This window comes from Halichoeres trimaculatus, unplaced genomic scaffold, assembly GCF_033239565.1.
Source record: "Halichoeres trimaculatus isolate MK-OKI-2021-1 unplaced genomic scaffold, fHalTri1.1 fHalTri1_scaffold_20, whole genome shotgun sequence".
NCBI classification, from domain to species: domain Eukaryota; kingdom Metazoa; phylum Chordata; class Actinopteri; order Labriformes; family Labridae; genus Halichoeres; species Halichoeres trimaculatus.
Genome location: NW_027437198.1, coordinates 15,401,108 through 15,419,445, shown reverse-complemented (window position 1 = coordinate 15,419,445; position 18,338 = coordinate 15,401,108). Strand labels below are relative to the sequence as shown.

Genomic DNA, 18,338 nt, shown 5'->3' with positions numbered 1-18,338 from the left:
AGGATTACAATAAGAAGGTCAGCGGTTCAAATAATGCGACTAAAACAATGAATGGAATCACTTCTGCTCAGGAAGAAGCTGGCCTTGGGCATGAATTCATGGCAATGTATTATTGGTGTTAATGATTGTTGTAGGTTTTAAAGGATTAACCTGTGTTTATCAAGTCACCCTGCTCTTATTGAAAAACAGTATCTCATATTATATTGGCACCAGACATTTAAATTGGCAGGGCAGATCATGGGCTTTGTTCTTAACCTTGCTTGCTTAACCCAGCAGTTATAACAAAGCTTTAGCTATTTATTTGTTAGGTATTGATTCTTAAAAAGGGAGCAGAACTGAACTTTGGCTGAACTTTTTTAATCTGTCATTTACTTTCCAATTCAGTGGGTGTGTTTGCTGATTAGATCCGGCTTAGGTAGTAAGAAGAAGGAGATAACAACCTGGCAAGTATCAAAGTTTAATGGAGCCAATCCAATATCACGTGTCGCCATTACCAGAAATAAAGTGACAATGGTGGCATGGAAAATAGTTTAAAAGAATAAAGGGAAACATTTTATATATTTTTAAAAAATACTGCAAAACACCAAAGCTAAGTATTTGTTTTATTTATAGTGAAAATGTCTTAAAGGTCCCATATTATGCTCCTTTTCTGCAGTTTAATATGGATCATTGATGTCTTCATGAAATGGTAGTAACAAGTTTTGGTCCAAAAAGCCAATAAATCGAGCACAGCAGCATTGTTTCCAGGCTCTCATAGCCCCTCTGTACCGCCCCTCTGATACCGCCCCGCTTCTCCGCGTCACTGAGAGCGGCTCCATGAGCTCCGAGTGCACAATGTTTAAAAAACAGCAAAGCCTGCTTACCGTAACATTACAGGCTAAAACAACAGGCTAACTACAGCTAAAGTTAGCATCCTGAAGCTAACACAGAGACAGGGGGGACACTGAGGAAAAGCTCTTACATCTGCTCCACAGCACACAGCATTTAAAATACTCACATTTCCAGGGTCAGAGGTTTGTAGGTGGATGGTTGGTAATGGGCCTGGATTCAGGACCAGTCTATTCGCTAGCCCTCTGTTATACTGTCCAAAGTTGGAAAAGCAGTCGGCCGTGAAGTGACTAGCACACACATGCACAGTTTTACTGAGTGTAGCTGGCACATTTCCCTCATAAATGAACTCTTGCCACTAAGTCTTGTCTTCTGTCGAGATGGAAAGCTTATGCATGAAACTAAGTGGCCGTTTACAGCCAAAAACAAAGCAGTGATGGGAGAGGACTGGGCGGGGAGGGGGTTCGGGGGTATCTGCCCCGGTGGACCAATCAGGTCAGACTTGCTCCTGATTGGTCAAAAAAGGGAATCGCTAACGTCGGCAAATCCCCAGAATCCAAACAGTTCGTTTTGGGTCAGGATTTTACATTCACAAGCACTAATAAGTACAGGTTTTGACATGAAATATCACATTTTGTGGACTGAGAGAAAAGCCAAAGACCCACAAATTTCACTAAAAGATAATAAAGTGTTTTTTGCATAATATGGGACCTTTAAGTTTCTTATCCTTATGTCTTGAAACTAATGTCCAATGTTTTTCCTGAAACTTTTTACCGGATACAAAGTGATGAAGTAATCTTAATGTAACCTCACTCTTTGTTATATTGATATATTTGTTATATTGACTCTCAAGTTTGAACAGACCACTGCAGAATAACTGTGGGTTAGAATAAACATTATCACAAACATTGCCAACTGGTATAATGCTGTCATGGGGAGTTCTATGTGCCATAAATCAATCGGTCCTGGCCTAGAAAACCCAGGGTGTAGTTTTATTTTGAATATTTTTTATTGTGGTTTTTGGTTACAGTGTTTATGTGAAAAGAGTTACATGTCTGAGTTATTTCTACAAAAATCCCCTTTACATTTTCAAAGTTGACAGTGTGAAGTCAGTTATTACAACATGAATCACAACATTAGAATCTTTTCATTTATTAAGTTTGTTTTGCGGGGGAAATTTGCCTTCCTTGTTGTGTTAGTTTGGCATTGTGATATGGTTTGCTGTCATCTATCAGGAGTGATGTGGTAAAGAATAGAATGAGCCCTTAGTGTCATTGTGCTACACTTTATTTACTCAGCTGGGTGAATCATCTTTTGTTTGAACAGCAGTACTTTCTTATTATTCTTCATGTTTACAATCCAGTGTGGCATGAACAGTCTCATTAAAACCCTGGATTCATTACAATAATGTCAATGACTTGTTGGACAAAGGCTTTGCACTGCATCTTTTGATGTGGAGAGGAAGCTATCTAAACTTCAGTGCTAGCAATTGTAGAAAGTTTCTTTATATGAAGTAGCAGACACTTCCTTACAGATGGTACCATTAATCCAAATATACAGTCCCACTGAAATGTTCACCCCCTAGCAAAAAAGCTCATCTGATAATTCTGTTCCAAATTAACAGACTGTTACATTCAAACAAACAATTGCATCAAATAATATCATCTCATTAGTAATGTTTCCTTTAATGACAACCCCTCATACAACCTTACTTAAAAAACTCTGACCTACCCCAACCACCCAGTCTGACAACTACCAGTTGATCAAAGGTGCCAAAATCCCCTTCTGATCCCTTTCAAGTGTGTGACCTGAACTGTGTTACCTTTTGTACGTATCAACTTTGCATTTTCATGTATATTTGGATTGATCACATCGTTTTGTTACTCATTGTGTTTTTGGTTTTGTGTAAAGGTTGTGTAATTATAAAACTTTTCATCATTGATGCAAAACATTGTATCTTATTTTATGCGTTTCAAGGTTGAAAAACTCATCTCCCGAAGAAGCAACAAAGATGGGTAGGCACATACTGAGTTTTATTAGATTCTCCACTTCTTGAAATTTGAGGGTGCATGTTGGAACAACATCCAGAGCTGAAGGTGCAGTCAGTCTGTATAGTTCGCACCATAGACTGTATATAGAGTGGACAGTGTGGCTCCGCCATTTATCATTGTACGGTTTTAAAGCCAAAATACCCCCGTCACAGGCGCAGCCATTGGCTGCAATTGCAGCCAATGGCTGCGCAGTAGAAACAATGAGGGATTCTGGGAGAATCTGAGTGGTGCTGGGTGACAAAAATAATATATTTCTTTTTCTTTCAAGAGTCTTATCACTTCTTGACCCTACTTCCTGACATATTTTACAATCCCTGAAAAAAATACAGGAGAACAATCATCAATCATCAATCATCGTTAAACATTACGTAAAGCCTAGTTTTTTACCTTGGTTAACTGATGAAAACAATACTTTTCATAAAAAAGAGGACTTGAATACAAGACAGACGAATGATATCTTCAAATCACCACAACAATGGGATGCGGGAAACATTTCTACAAGGTGTGTTAATATTTTAAAGTTTGACCACAGCCCATCTGGAATGGCTGGAAAGCCGGATTTTTTCACCTATACTGCAGCCAGCCACCAGGGGGAGCAGTTTTTGTGGAGACCTCACTTCGAGCTGATCAAACCTCCATTTTTTTAATAGTCTATGGTTCCCACCGACATTCATGCATGAGAAGCGAGCAGGAGAGATGCGCATCACTCTTGGCGAACAGTCAGATAAACTTCGTTTAATTTATTTCCTAGTTTTGAGCAAATTGTTAATTAGTTATTATTAAAATAAATTTATTTAAGCAACATAACTCTACATTATAGGAGTTTGGGCTTCACTGCACTGGGTGCTGATGGAGCCTCTGCATCTCTGGCTTGGACATCCTGACAGCTCCCAGTGTTGAGTACCTGTTAACATGATTTAGAGAAAAAAAAGTTTACTTGTGTTTTCTTCACTCTCTGTTGTAGACAGTTTTTAGGGATTTGAATCACAAACTAGTGTCAAACCTCCTGTAACTTTGTAAAAATTAGGATTTATATACAATAACGCTCATTTAAGCTCACACTGCATTGGTATAACCAGAAAAACTCACAGTAGAATGGGGGGAGTGTATGAGTGTGCATGAGTGAAGTGAGTGATAGGAGCAAATGTAGAGAAGAGAAACTGAAACTTAACTATGGTCACAGATATGACAAATGATGCCTCTAAACAGGCTTCTTTGCTAAGGGCTTTGTTCTTAACTTGGCTTGCTGAAACCAGTGGTGATGTGTGATGCACAAAAGATGCAGCTCTAAGGCCACGGCCACATGTAGTTGGGTATCTGGGACACCGCATATATTTTTTTTACACATTTAGGCCTGCCTGTGCTAGCCCGCAGGCTTTGCTCCATTTATATATTTTCAAGTATTCACTTCTCTGCTTCAATTACTGCTTAAAATGTCTTAAAAAGTGTGAGTGCTTGACATTTACAGCATGTAAAGCAGAGACTGGTGACAGGTTCTTTGCCCAAGAGAGCAGAAGGGTGTGTATCCTACCCCTCCAAAGACAGGAATGTCAAGATGCTCGAACTATGAAAACAGCCACTGAAAAGAGACACCAAGATGATTCCACCGACATTCTTAAAAGAAAAAAAAAAATGTTAGAGACTTTATGTGGGTTCTGAAATAGATGGACGGGTCCAGTTTTCATGAACAGCCCCAGCACATGTTGGGGTCAAAGAAGTGTAACTGAACCCAAAGACTCTGTAAATGCACATTCTTGATGTATTGTTAATAAATTGGTGACCAACTGAAAACTTGGAAGTCTCCTTCTCATCCTTCCCCATCAACGATTGAAATGAAATGTGTAAAAGGTCAAACAATGAAGTCAGATTGGATTTCTTGGTGAATGTAGGTTAAAGTAGAAAGGTTACGTTTTAGCTATTTCCAACAGTACAGAGTTTGGTTCTGTTCCTTTTCTGTTTTGTGGGTTTGCTTGCAGTTTTTTGGTCAGAATGAACAAAATGAGCCAATTATGAGGTTTCTCATAAAAACACTGAATGCAAAAGGGTTAATCAATATACAAATCATTCATATTTTCCTGGTTAGGCTACAGTATAAAGCAACGAATAATACTAAATCAGGAGCCGTTTGGAAGTCAAAAGAGCCGATTCTTCTTTGGGAGATGTGCCAAACTTGTTCTTTTTGATGGTGTCAAACTTGCTATAAATAAAAAATGTAGATAATCCAAGCCAAACCAAAGTAACTACAAGTATTGCACTCTCTTTGTATGAGGTAAGGTTTTGTTAGACCAGCAGCTGAGATAACCTAACCTAACCAAGCCAGAGAGCACCTGCAGGGAAAAGCAGAGTGAATGATAGGTGGGTTCAGGTAAGTGGGTGCTGTCATAACAAACTTCAATACACCACAAAACAATCTGTTATATCGAGATAACAATTTAATAAGTTAATACCACAAAATAACAGCGCATAAAAACAGAAAAATCCATGGGTTCTTGGCTTCTGTACGAAAGGGCTTATTTGTAATGTGTTGTCATTAAGTATTAAAACAAAAACTATATGCAAACCTTTATCTAGGATTTTTCCATGGGGATGATTGAGAATAGCTAAGGTAACTTTGAGGCTCCCAGTTGTTGTCCATACTGCTCTGGTGCTGATACTTTGAAGAAGAAAACAAAATAACTCATTAAGAGAACTAAGTTAAAAAAACAAAAGCAAAAATAAAAATGAAATAAGAACTACTCACTGCTGTATCCTTCTTGAACACTTGGGGCCTGATCTATTTAAGATTTGCATGGAAAAACACTTAATAGAATAGAGTAGAGTAGAACTTTATTTGTCATTTGTCAAGTACAACAGAATTGCAAAAGCCCTTCATTCAGTGCAAAACAGTGTGAGACTAATACAATTAAATACATTGCAAACAAAAGTGAATTAAAATAAGATAAGAAATAAAAATAAGATAAAATAACAAGATAAAAAAAATTGAACAGTCAGTAATAAGACTAAGGTGCAAGAGGAGTGGAATGATACTGTACAAAATAAGGTGCAAAAACAGCTGCCATGATCACACATGCACATGCAAACTTGATGGCTTGCCCAAAGCTAATGTACTGCTCATGTGCACCGAGGATTGCATCTAGTCAAATAGCATGCACAATCCATTAAGCATGTTTGCAAAAACCTAGTGTTTTACATAAGTAGAGAAAAAAACATCAAAACAATGCAGACAGAAATAAATAAAACAATAGTGTAAGCACTAAAATAATTGATTGATAATGATTGATTCTTGAAAACAATTACTAAAAACTAAAAAACAAACCATGCAACATTTAAACAGGAACAGAGTCTCAAGCTGGGTTAATGAACAAGGAATAAAAATGGGCTTAAAGAAGTGTTTTAAAAACAGACAGTGAGGAGGCTTGTCTCATTCCACAATTTTGGAGCAGCAAAGGAAAAAGCTGTAATCCTACCTGAGCTTCTGTTTCGACCTCAGTACCTCTAGGAGCATTAATCTGTCTGCCCTGAGCCACTGAGCCTCTCTCGTGGTTATAAGGTTTTGTTCAGGAGAATCTCTTTATTTTTTTATTTATTTTTTTTTTTAAAGTTTTGGTTTGATTTCAGGTTAACATCTTTAGTTGAAACAGACAGTCATATTTGTGCCAAATTTTTGTACTTTTTTTTTTTTAATCTTAGGGAAATTGGGACAAATTTACTTGCTCTGCCTTAAGAAAATGAAGCTAAGCTAAATCTAAACAGCAAAAAAGGAACAAATCAACAAACAAACTTGGGGCACTGCTTTGTTAAGGTGGGACTGTTCAGCCACAGGGTATGTTTTGCAACTCAACAGTCACTGTTAGGGAAAAGCACAATGTCCTCTACCTGTCAAGCAGCAGTCTTCTCCCTGAACCTGTGTTTCAAGCAGGTTTGTCAGCATACTGAGTCACTTGTTTTAACTTCTGATGTCACTGGAGGGTCTTTGCATGTTGCACCGGAGGAACAGACAACAGAGAACGCTGTGAGAAAAAGCGGTAAGTACTCTAACGTTTAATTGGTATTTTGTATCACCTGTAGCAGCACTGTAAAACTGTGTTTGATGATGTTTTGATGTGTCTTTATTATTACTATTAACATTAATGTTGTTATTGTTATTATTTTGTCTTTTATATTATTTTTTTTTTAGGTTAGGGTGAGAAGTCCTGAGCACTAACAGTGCCACTTGTCATAACATAAAGACAGCTAATCTGTGGATATGATACAAAAAGTTGAAAATCTCACTTTTTGTTTGGGGAAAAAATTATTTTCTGCATGTATGTTTATGTATGTTTTATTATGTTAGTCACCACCACTAAAAGTAACTTTTTTACCTCCGGAAATGAAGTTCCTCTTCAGTGAAATCAAAGAGGCAGGAAAGAGATACGTAAAAGTTTTTATTACCTGTGTCACAAACTCTGACACAAAGGTAGAAAGCAATAAAGCAGCAGAGTGGCATTTTGCCTCTTTAAATACATTTTTAGACAAAATTTCCTTTTTTTTGGCTGAAACTTACAAGACTTGGCATTTTTTATAAAGCTTAAAATATTTGTTCTTTGACTGAGCAAAGTCAGTGTTTAATTTCAATCTTATCAACTCAAATGACAACAGCTCCCTTTAAATAAAATTAAAGAAAGAGGGAAGACATCCTGGTTCGTTGTGAGAGCATGTCATTGAAGAATGAATGGATTGTTGAAGAATCTTAAAGGAAATTCAGCTTGATTGCATGTGACTCTCAAACATTAACTTGTTGTCTTCAGTTTGTCTTCTTGTTTTAACTGCAAGTACTGTGACCAGTGACACAAACCTGTGTCTGTGGTAAACCAGTACACCTCTGTCAGCCTGCTGTACCAGTTCTCTGAGGCTAACTCAATGGGCTGTATGTTTAGCACTATGGGAGAATTCTCCTCATCCCCCACTGAGACTTTTGTGAGCTGATCACAGCAATAGGTTACCACCCAGGTTATTGTAGCTATATTTCAGGAAAACAGTTGAACCAGTTGGACTTGAAAAAAGACTAACAAAGCTAAATGTCATTATTCTTACAAAAGAAGAGATTTTCCGATTACAAATTCCTTTTTTTTTCTTGTCTTGTGTTTTTTTTTTCTTCTGGTTATGGTCAAGAAAAAAATGCTGTCACATTAATCATTCCTTTCATTTGGCCTCATATCTGTCTCTCATCAGATGGCTTTGTTGAACAGACATCTCCTCCAGCTGATGGCTGCAGTGAGCGTCATCGCCTTGTTGGCGTTCTATGTCCACGTGTTCCAGACCTGTTCTGAAAACCAGACCACTGAGCATACCAGGAAACAAAAACTAGGGTAAACCCCACCTTCTGTGTGCGTGCGTGCGTGTGTGTGTGTGTGGGTGTGACAGTGAGGGAGTGTTCACATGTATGTGACATGTGTACAGATCTAAATGGGTTGCGTTTGTGGTGCTACACATGACTCACAGTCAATTTTAATAAATTTGAAAAACAAATCATACTCAAGTATCCTGTCACGTCCATCTTTTCTTTTTGCCTTCCAAAAAAAAAAAAAAAAATTTGGGCCACTTGTTTTTCACATCCATTTGTTAAATTCATAGGAGATCCTAGAATGTTTTAATTAATTAATTAAATTATTTATCTATTTATTCATTCATTTATTAATTTGGGTGCTGGAGCACAAAGATATCCTTGTTCCATCCCTGAAATAATCTTATACTGCAAAAAAAGACAGAAATCCTAACAAATATTTATGTCAGCCTTTGAATAAAAAACATCTCATTAGACCTAATATGACTTAAATTTACCTGACAAGTCCAGAAAATGTTTCATTGTGAGATATTCAAAGATACAAATGACATCTAAATGGCTTGTAAAGAATAGAAAAATGTGCAAAAAGGATAAAAAATGGGAATAACAAGATACTCAACAGGCTCTTTTCTCTGTTGGCAGGTTTTCTCTATTCTTCGTTACAAGTAATTTAGGCCTCATATTTAACCTTTTTATCTTCAAACAAGACATTTGACTTGTCAGGTAAATGCTCATATTGAGACTAATACGATTATGTCTTTTTTTTTGACGTGTGATACTAGCAAGATCATTTCACCAACTAGTTTTCTAGAATCTGAAAGGTAACATGTTAAGATCATTCATTTTTACCCAGTTGGAACAATGGCAATTGAATATTTAAGCTTCTTTAGAAAGAGATTCAACAATTAAGAGAACAAAGTGAATTTACATTATCTCCCCCCTCTTTCCTTCCAGAGTGATTCCATCAGTCAGTCCTCCTCCCCCGCCTGGTCCTTGCACCTGTCCTGCTGGCTCAATGCTCCTCAAAGGCAAATTACCTCAAGATAAGTTTGAGGAGATTGCAAAACGCAGAGTAAAGGAGATGCAACAACATAAAGCCAGGTAAGGGCAAATCGCTGAGTTTTTAGTGAGAAGTTTTAGAAGGACGTTAACTTAATGAACTCTTTCTTTCTGATGAGGATGCTGGTCTTCCTAAAAAGAACATTACCCAGCCTCAGCTGCTCTGACCAGAGCCGCAAAAATGCTGATGAATTCCATATTTCACAGAATTGGCTACCAGTGTTATTTAATGGTGGCAAACATCAAAACAAAGACCCATGAGGAGGAAGCTTTTGTATTGTCACACACATCTGTGGTACAACCTGTCCACTTATGCGAGGGCAGAAAATCAACATTAAAACAAGTGAAGTGCAGTTAAAGGGAGTATGCCAGTTTGAACAGAGGAGTTCTGAGTTGGGATTTGAGTGATGTGATGGAGTCTGATTGCCATATGAATAGTAGCTTTAGCTGAAGAGTTATCCATATTACACTGATGTTTCAGAATACCCTTATATGGACATTGCTCCATGACCTCCTGTTGTCCTTTAATATCTGCTTCGGCATATTGGAGGCTTCTCTCCTTGCAGGCTTCTCAGATGATGAGTCTCTAGAGATGTAACGCATTGACCCTGCTCTATGATAGTCATCGAAATATATTTTATTCAATTGCTCTTTGAGAACTTTGAGGTTTTTCTTGCTGTCAGATGCTAGCTCAGTGGCTAGCTATATTAACAAAACAGGCTGGTGTATGCAGTGGGGACTTGCCCTCCTGGCTCTCTTAGACTTAGTTGTTTTAGACATTATGCTTGTAAATAGTTCTGTCGAAAGAGTTGTTTAAATGTTTTGTGTTTTAAAAGATCAATGGGGTTGCAAAAAAGTACTTTTAAAAGTAAAAAAGCACAGAAGAGCCATCTGTCTTAAGCTGATGTAGGTATGGAACCTGTTTTTGACTGATACTCAGCTGCTAACATCAGGCGTGTCTGACCTTTATGCAGATGAAGGGGCTGCTTTGTCTTTTCTGTAGGATAAACAAAAAGAGCTAAAATACTTCTCACCCCACCACCACTACCCCCTATCCTTTAACAGGACTACATCAGTGTTATCCAGTCTGCTGATTGCTCCACCTAACTCCCCCCTGCAGTACCCGATCCAGGGTGTTCACGTACAACCTTTGACTCCCACTCCTGTACCAGGTATGCTACACACACAGGGCACTTCTCTCTCTCCACAGTAAGAAACAATAAAGCCTGTAAAAGTAAATTATTAAATCTTTTATTTCTTGATAACAGGTTTAGGACTGCAGGCAGAAACAAAAGGAAACTACAAGGTAGGTGTGATGTAACACAATTAGTGGTAACTCTTCAAGATATCAAATTGGTACCATTGTAGCATAATCGACTGAAATAAAACAAAGAGGTTATTTTACTTTTAAACTAAATTGGATATGGAAAACATATTGAACCTCTTTGGACAGCTGCCAGAAGAGTTGTGAGGAAGTTGCAGGGATGGGAGATGGGGGCCTCTGGAGCTAGAATGTCAGGGGGGAAAAGTCTGAGGGCGTCAATTGTACAGGTAGATAATTGCACTCAATGGGTGCTGGGAAATTTGAGCTACATAGGGTGGGTGACAAAGAGGAGTGGGTTGAAGAGATAATGTAAGGCAGACTTTGTCACAACAAAGCAACCCCAAGCTGTTCCCCTAAACATGGGTAATGTTACACTCCTGGGTTAAAAAAAAGTCAGTTCAGCTTACCGGAATTCAGAAGTACAGAATATTACAATGAAAGTACTCCCTACATGGTGCCACAACTACTTGGCCAAGGAGAAAATGCTTTCTTCAGCTGACGAGCTGTATCAAGATTCTGTATTCATTTTCCATCAAGACTTGGCTCCTCCCCAAAATTCCCAAAGTACCAAAAGCTGGTTAAATGATTGTGGTATTACTGTGCTCACCAGCAAACTTGCCAAACCTGAAACCCTACAGAAGATCTTTGGGGGATTGTCAAGAGAAAGATGAGACACTAGACTCAGTAACATAGACTAGGCAAAGGTCACTATTGAAGCGAAGGGGACTTCCATAACACATCAGCAGAGCCACAGGCTGATGGCCTCTATGGCACACCAGTTTAATCCAGTATATTAATTCAAAAGGAGCCCAAACAAATACTTTGAGTGCATATTAATGACAATACTTTTCAGAATATGATATTCTAATTAAATGAGCAACTGAACTTTGGGTTTCATAAACTGTAAGCTTTTTTTCAATTATAATAATTACTTCAAATATTTGAACTGACACTTTGACATGAATTAATTTTCCACAATATTCTTACTGGCGTATACTCTAGGTGTCCTTATCTGTGTCTAAAGGGGTCTTTACCGCCAACAACACACCAGAGGGAGTGGGAGTAAAAGGTAAAAATCAAAAACAAGACTCACAAAGGTCCATGATGGAAATGTTTGACTACACTGGTTGTATGTGGTGACATGCTTTGGTTGTATATGACAGGTAACGGGGAGAAGACTTTAACCATAGAGTCAGCTAGCCTGGAGTCCCTCAACAATGTGCTGGCTCAAATTTCGTACACCAGCACTGTTTACCACATCCACACTGGAGACCTCGGTATGTGTCCAGTTGACAAGAAAACTGAATTTTTCTGAGTTAAACTTCAGTCGCAAAGGTTGTTTTCAAACTACTGGCATGCTTATGCATAAGGGACTGTGAAGTTCTGTTCCTAAATTAGCTGGTCAACTATTCATAGTTTTTCCTAAATGCTATAATAACTCATGCATTAGTAAGATGACAATGACAATAAGCTGCTCTTTTCTGTTCTAAGCTTCTTTCCAGTTTGAGGACCAGGAAGCCATCTTCCCCATCACAATAAGACAGCTTCATGTGCCAGTCCTGTATGATATGGGAACAGGTAGGTGTAAGCTTATAATGTGGTAATAGATATTAACATTTGGTCAGCACAGGATTTTGTCCAAAAGAAAAAGAACCATCTTGCAAGGTAAAATTTAAGAAAATAAAGACATAGTTGAAAACAATCAACAGCCTTATTTTTCTACAGACAAGCATACAATGAAGTTTTCTTCTTGGAAAAATCCATCAAAATAACTGTTGTACAACTGATTTACTGTTTTATTGTGTAGTTATTTTTGTTTGCAGTTTTACTTTTTCCACAAACTTCCCCTTCTTCTGTCCCATTTTCTGGGGGTGGGGTGGGGTTTTTTTTTCTTTTTTTTTAATGAACTGTGTTTACTTTTAGAAATCAGCTCTCATGTGACTGTCGCCACAAAGACGTTCCTGCGTTACGACCAACTCAGGGTGTTGTTGAACAGCATACATCGTTTCTACGGCAACATGAAAGTGGTCATTGCGGACGATAGCTTCGAGCCCAAAAAAGTTACAGGGGAAAACATCCTACAATACATCATGCCTCCAGCACAGGTATGAACACACTGTGATGACTTACAGCTTCTGTTTGAAACATGCCATCAATGTTAGATTCAGTTCCTCCCATCAACTAATAGATATAGTTCATCTCTGCTCTTTTTTGTTTTTGTTTTTGTTTTTTTTGTTTTTTCAGATTTATGTTAAATTTTGTTTTTTTTTTCCCCTCAGGGCTGGTTTGCTGGCAGAAATCTTGCTGTGTCCCAGGTAACCACAAAGTATTTCCTGTGGGTGGATGATGATTTTCTGTTTACAGAGAACACAAAGATCGAGAAGCTGGTAGAGATAATGGAGGCAGTCCCCGAACTAGATGTGGTTAGTATGACATGTTTATACTTTTTTTCATTCTTGTTTTGTAACCTTTTCAGTTGCTACTACACAGCTTTAAAACCTTGATTTCCTCCATTACTCCTTAATTCAGTCTTTAGAATTTCAGGGCAAAGACTTAAGGTGTTGAAAGTCAAACTATAAGTTGTCAAAATGTTAGGGTGTGGCATCTGTATGCTTCTTAACCGAGATGAAAAGTTGTCAGAGGAAATTTGTGTGCTGACTTAACTGAACATAAAGCACTTAGGCTGTCACTTCGCAGGCATGTGACCAGACCAATTTTTTACTTTATTTTTTGGTCAGCTTGGTGGAGCAGTGACAGGGAACCAGTTCTACTTCACATTGCACTATGAAGAAGGAGACGAAATGGAAGGTGGCTGTCTAAGTAGAAAGTCTAAAGGGAGATTCCATCAGCTTCCTGGTTACCCACAATGCATCATGGCCAATGGTGTTGTCAACTTCTTCCTGGCTCGTACAGCTGCCGTACAGAAGGTGGGATTTGACCCTAAGCTGCAAAGAGTGGCTCATTCAGGTAGGTTATGGCTAAGTTTGGAAAACTATGTGTTAGTAAGCCCTGATCTTTTCATGATATAAGGGGATGTATTCACTATAACTGGAAATGTTTCTCTCTGCCTTTAGAGTTTTTCATGGATGGGTTGGGTTCCCTGATGGTTGCTAGCTGTAACCATGTGTCCATTGGCCATCAGCCCCGAGCCAGCAACACATCAGCTACATACAAAAAATTCAGACATCCTCCAACCAGTGATACAGCCTTCAAACTGCAACTCCATTTCTTCAAAAACCACTTGAAATGTGTCCACTATGGATGATTCAACCTTAAACCCAACACCATCCAGGAAGTTAACATCGCCTTTGGAAATAAAGATTTCCACATGTAGGGCTGTTGTTTAAACATTAATCTGTCTTTCCCTAGAGCCAAAAATGCCCTGTCCCATTTACTGTGTTATCCTACAAGGTTAATTATCAACATTGTCATTTTTTTTTTCAAACTTTAAAGCGGGGGAATTTGGGTGGGGTAGGCGGAGGGAGGTGTAGGCTTTATACTGTCCCTCTGGTCCCCTAAAGTAACTTCACATGATTAACTGCTCAAAAAAAAAATCCCCCAATTTTTTCCTCACACCGGTGTTTTAGAAAACGTTTATAGCAGCCTCTGTCTAAAATGCTTAGTTTTAGTTGCTGTCTCTTTAAGCCCCTGCTCCACGGAAAAAAAAACACCTGTGTAGCACATGACAATGGTAGGATCTTCGTGTTTCAGGTCCCTTCAATGAGTCATGACCCAGTTAGAAGGTCCTTAAGAAATGACCTTATTATTTCAGGAAGTCTAATGAGGATCTCTTGCAGGTCTCATTTATGGATGTATAAATTATATACACAATAAATATAAGGTATAAAGGGTAGATCAAAACTATATATATATATATATATATATATATATATATATATATATATATATATATATATATATATATATATATATATATATATATATATATATATATATATATATATATATAAATAGGGACTGTTTTGAGCAGGTCACAAATTCAGGTATTTTCATGAGAAATGATTAATGACTTAATAATCTCTTCTACTGCTCCTTTGTGCCAAAAAAAAAGGCCAACACTTATAGTTGCAATAATTTACCAGAGTTTTTGTTTAATGTCTAGGTAGTTAGTACTCTGGTTAGTACTCTATTGTCCTTTAAAAGGCTTTAAATCAAATATGCAGCATTTTGCTGACAAGAATTATTGTTGCATGTTGCAAAAAATTTGCAAAAATATTTTTTCAAAAAAACAAGTGCTTGTGAGTCTCCATTTGCTTGCTTGCCTTATAACATTGTACATATTGTTAATAATATTGGAAAAAAAAGTGACTATAGAAAATGAAGTTTTATTTATTAAACAATATGATCAGCCATTCTCATCCAGTCATTTATTAATTTAGATTTGATATTCATATTCCATTGAAATGGTCGTCACTGCTGACTGACTGTAATACTTTTGTGTCTGCTTGGAAGTAGAGTATATTTACAGGGAAAATCATAACCAAAAAATCCTGTAAAGGTATGTGTTTTTTTTTAATGAAGAAAGGTATTATACTGTGCATGAAAATTTATAACACTAAGCTATGATAATGCAGTTTTCAGTCTTTCTTTTCAAAGTGTTGGGTTTGTTTTCAAACATTTGTTAAACTGGGTAAATTCTCATTATTGCCTCACTGTATTTTTATGCCAATGTGAAATGCTAACATTGGTGCCATGGCATAATTGAATATTGCTATCTGGGAAAACATGCTTCACCATGCCAAGAATTTGAGCTGGATGACCAAGCTCTGCTGTCAGAAAGAACTGCTGCACCTTTTTCACTTCTCATACATCAGCAATGTCCCTGATGTTAGTGTGATGAACTGGGATCCTTGTCCAGATCATTATTATTAATTTTTATTTATTATTTGAACAAACCGTAGTGTTCTTTCCAACCAAATACATGCAACACAATAAGACATGAAGGACATGAAGGACGATTTGCTAGATGAGAATGTTGTGTTTCTCAACCTCTATCGAACAAGAGGACAGCTGACCTGGCTGACATTTTGTGCCAAATATTGTATGTTCACTATTTTGATGTTTATAAAGGGTTTTTATGGTTTTGTGTTTTTTCTACTAAAGGTAAATGAATAGCTGGATTGTTGGTAGCCTCTGTCAGAAAGACAGAGACTTACTCTAATAAACTATAAATGTCTGTAAAAGCAAAATCGAAAAAGCAATTCCTTTCAATATATAATTTAGAATATTGTCATTGTAATCTCAATGTGCCTCTAAGTTGTTCCCCCACATTAAATGGATGGGTTATGTTGGCAGAAAGTGAGCTTTTTAGCCTTAAAGTTGATGTGTTGGAAGCAGGATATTTTTCCCTGCAAGGTATAACACAGAAATTGTGCTGTGTAAAAAAATAAAAAATAAAAAAACATGTTAGATGGTTCCTGTTGGCTGTGTGCAGTAGCCTGTGACAGGCAAATGCTTATTGCTAAGTGGGGTATTCATCCTGATTGTACAGCGATATCAGGTTGGCTTGTTGAAGTGAGAAACATTTGGAGGTGGTGCAATTCATGAACAACATAACTGTAATTAGCTAAAATGTAAGCTTTTCAGTTAGCCTAAGGCACAGACTGTTAATTTTTGATTGCTGAACTATGATCACCTCCAGAAAACTAACATAGCAGGAGCTCAGTGGCTTCATCCACTTTTTAAAGTATTGGCAAGTTATTATGACGCAATAACGCATATGGGACAACACTGCATGACAGGTGGGTCAGCCTCTGACACATGAGGAAAGATAAGAGGATAAGTATAACAGGAGACAAAGACAGCTCAGACAAAGGAGCCAGAGAATACACCATCACAGGACACCTGATCTTGTAGCTGGAGGAAATGGATCTTCAAACTATATGAGAAAAAGGATTCTCTCTGGACGCTGGGGGAGTAAGATGGCCAGAAAGGTGACACCTCCCTGGGATGGGCTTCAGATACTGACAGTTTAACACCACATGAAATGATGTGACATCACTTTGTTTACTGCTACACCTGGATCCTTCCTTTACAGCTGCCCAGTCCTAAGCTTGCACAGGAGTATTCAAGAAGTCAAATCAATGTTTATCAAGTGTCTCTGATTGGCTTCATTGGAGGACTTTTCAGGGCATTTGACCCAAAAAAAGGAACTCAGAATTGTATATCTATGAAAAAAAAAAGAGAATAAAGAAAAAAAAAAGATTCAAAATTTTGTGAAAACCAAAGCCAAGGTTTTAGCCTGCGCTTGATAAAGAATACATTTGTATCACACAGGCTAGGAATGGCTTCGAAAAGGGACAAATAATTCAGAGAACTTCTCCCAAAAAGGGGAAATTAGAATTTTCAAAATTCAAATACTTGCTCCCTAACATTGAGCTTACTTTAGCTTATTATTTTTTTGTAAAAAGAAAAAAAATTAAGGGAAAAAGCCTTGGTTTTTTATTAGAGTTTTACAAATTGTGAATTATTTGTCTTTACAATGGGATACGCGCCCCTTGGGTCCTATTTATGAGATACTAATTTTAAAATACAAAATAATTAATATGATTGTATTTAATTATCTCTCTCAATTTGTATTTCAGTATCTCAATATCGTTTTTTATTTATTTATCTATTTACTCTTAATGTTCCCCTCCTTTTTACTGGCGGAAATTGGCCTCCACAGCTAATACAGTCTGTGCTCATGAGCATACAGCTCAACCATTTTACACAATAATTGCCACACTTCAGCACAGCAGGTGGCAGTGTGCACCAAGTGAGTCATTATTTTCATAGAAGAAGAGTGTTTTGGGCTTACGTAACTCTGCTCTTCCGGAAGCTGGAGCCGTTTATCCAAACAAGCCATGGCGGAGCAAGAAGCAGAACCACCTACCAAGGCTAAACCAACAGAGAAAGAACTTTTCCGCCGCCGACAGAATCTCACCTTCAAGCATCAGTATGCTACGAGGATGCGCAAGGAAATCATTGGCACTTTCCTGGCTGTCGGATTTTTTTCGATCGTCATGTGTATCCTTGACGTAGATCAAATTAATACCAGCATTTCCTACCATAGCAGATGAACAGTTTCCTTGATTCAAATAAAATGTCACAATGCTTCTAATTCACTTAACATGAGTATTATACAAAAGACATTTCTGTTCCCAACAGTAACACTAGGTAATAAAATATTGTAGAAAATTAATGATGGAATAAACTGCTTTTGTTATATTATATTAAACTAAATTATTTAGATAAAGTTTTATGAAAAATGCAGTGATAGTACTTTTATTTTGGAACATTGCTATATGTATATCAACTTCAGTCTAGGAGAGCTTTAACATTTTTGTAAAAAAAAAAAAAAAAAAAAAAAAACAAAGGGGGAAAAAACATTGTAGATTTACTTGCTCAATATCGATGAGTTTCTTCTTTAACCTTTTTGCCCTTTAGCTGTTTACGTCGTCGGCGTACACTACCATTATAGCAAACAAGCAAGGATTCGCAAAGAAAGGGAACTACGGAGTGGTGCCAACTCCTGAAGATACTATCCAGAAGATAATAAACTGTCATGGACTCAGCTTATGGTTGATGAGTGATAATTAGAGGGTCCCATGGACTGAGACCAACTAACTAAAGTTCTCATGTGACTATTTTGAGTCATTTCTGCTTAAACTCTTCAGACTTTTCATGACACTGCAGATTCTATGTCACAGCTTGTCATAGTGTTATATGCATTAAATCATAAATTGAAATA

The 18,338-nt window shown here is 37.4% G+C and overlaps 1 protein-coding gene and 1 long non-coding RNA gene across 2 annotated transcripts; both read left to right on the top strand.

The window, feature by feature from the left end:
* Positions 1-6,744: 6,744 nt before the first annotated feature.
* On the top strand, positions 6,745-13,850 carry LOC141809367 (beta-1,4 N-acetylgalactosaminyltransferase 2-like). Its single transcript, XM_074696356.1, has 13 exons — positions 6,745-6,798; positions 7,734-7,835; positions 8,091-8,227; positions 9,157-9,303; positions 10,327-10,433; positions 10,530-10,567; positions 11,588-11,654; positions 11,749-11,862; positions 12,077-12,163; positions 12,509-12,690; positions 12,865-13,008; positions 13,324-13,552; positions 13,660-13,850. The coding sequence occupies exons 1-13, from the start codon at positions 6,745-6,747 to the stop codon at positions 13,848-13,850; spliced, it is 1,599 nt and encodes a 532-aa protein (XP_074552457.1).
* A 3,545-nt stretch (positions 13,851-17,395) lies between these two features.
* On the top strand, positions 17,396-18,338 carry LOC141809802 (uncharacterized). Its single transcript, XR_012600012.1, has 2 exons — positions 17,396-17,614; positions 18,035-18,338. It is a non-coding gene; the product is annotated as an uncharacterized LOC141809802 (long non-coding RNA).

Bases quoted from the DNA above. Each gene is read 5' to 3' on its own strand.
- LOC141809367 (XM_074696356.1), top strand. From the start codon at position 6,745: ATGTCCTCTACCTGTCAAGCAGCAGTCTTCTCCCTGAACCTGTGTTTC. The intron at 10,568-11,587 runs GTAGGTGTGATG...CGTATACTCTAG, and splicing joins AAACAAAAGGAAACTACAAG to GTGTCCTTATCTGTGTCTAA. The intron at 13,553-13,659 runs GTAGGTTATGGC...CTCTGCCTTTAG, and splicing joins GCAAAGAGTGGCTCATTCAG to AGTTTTTCATGGATGGGTTG.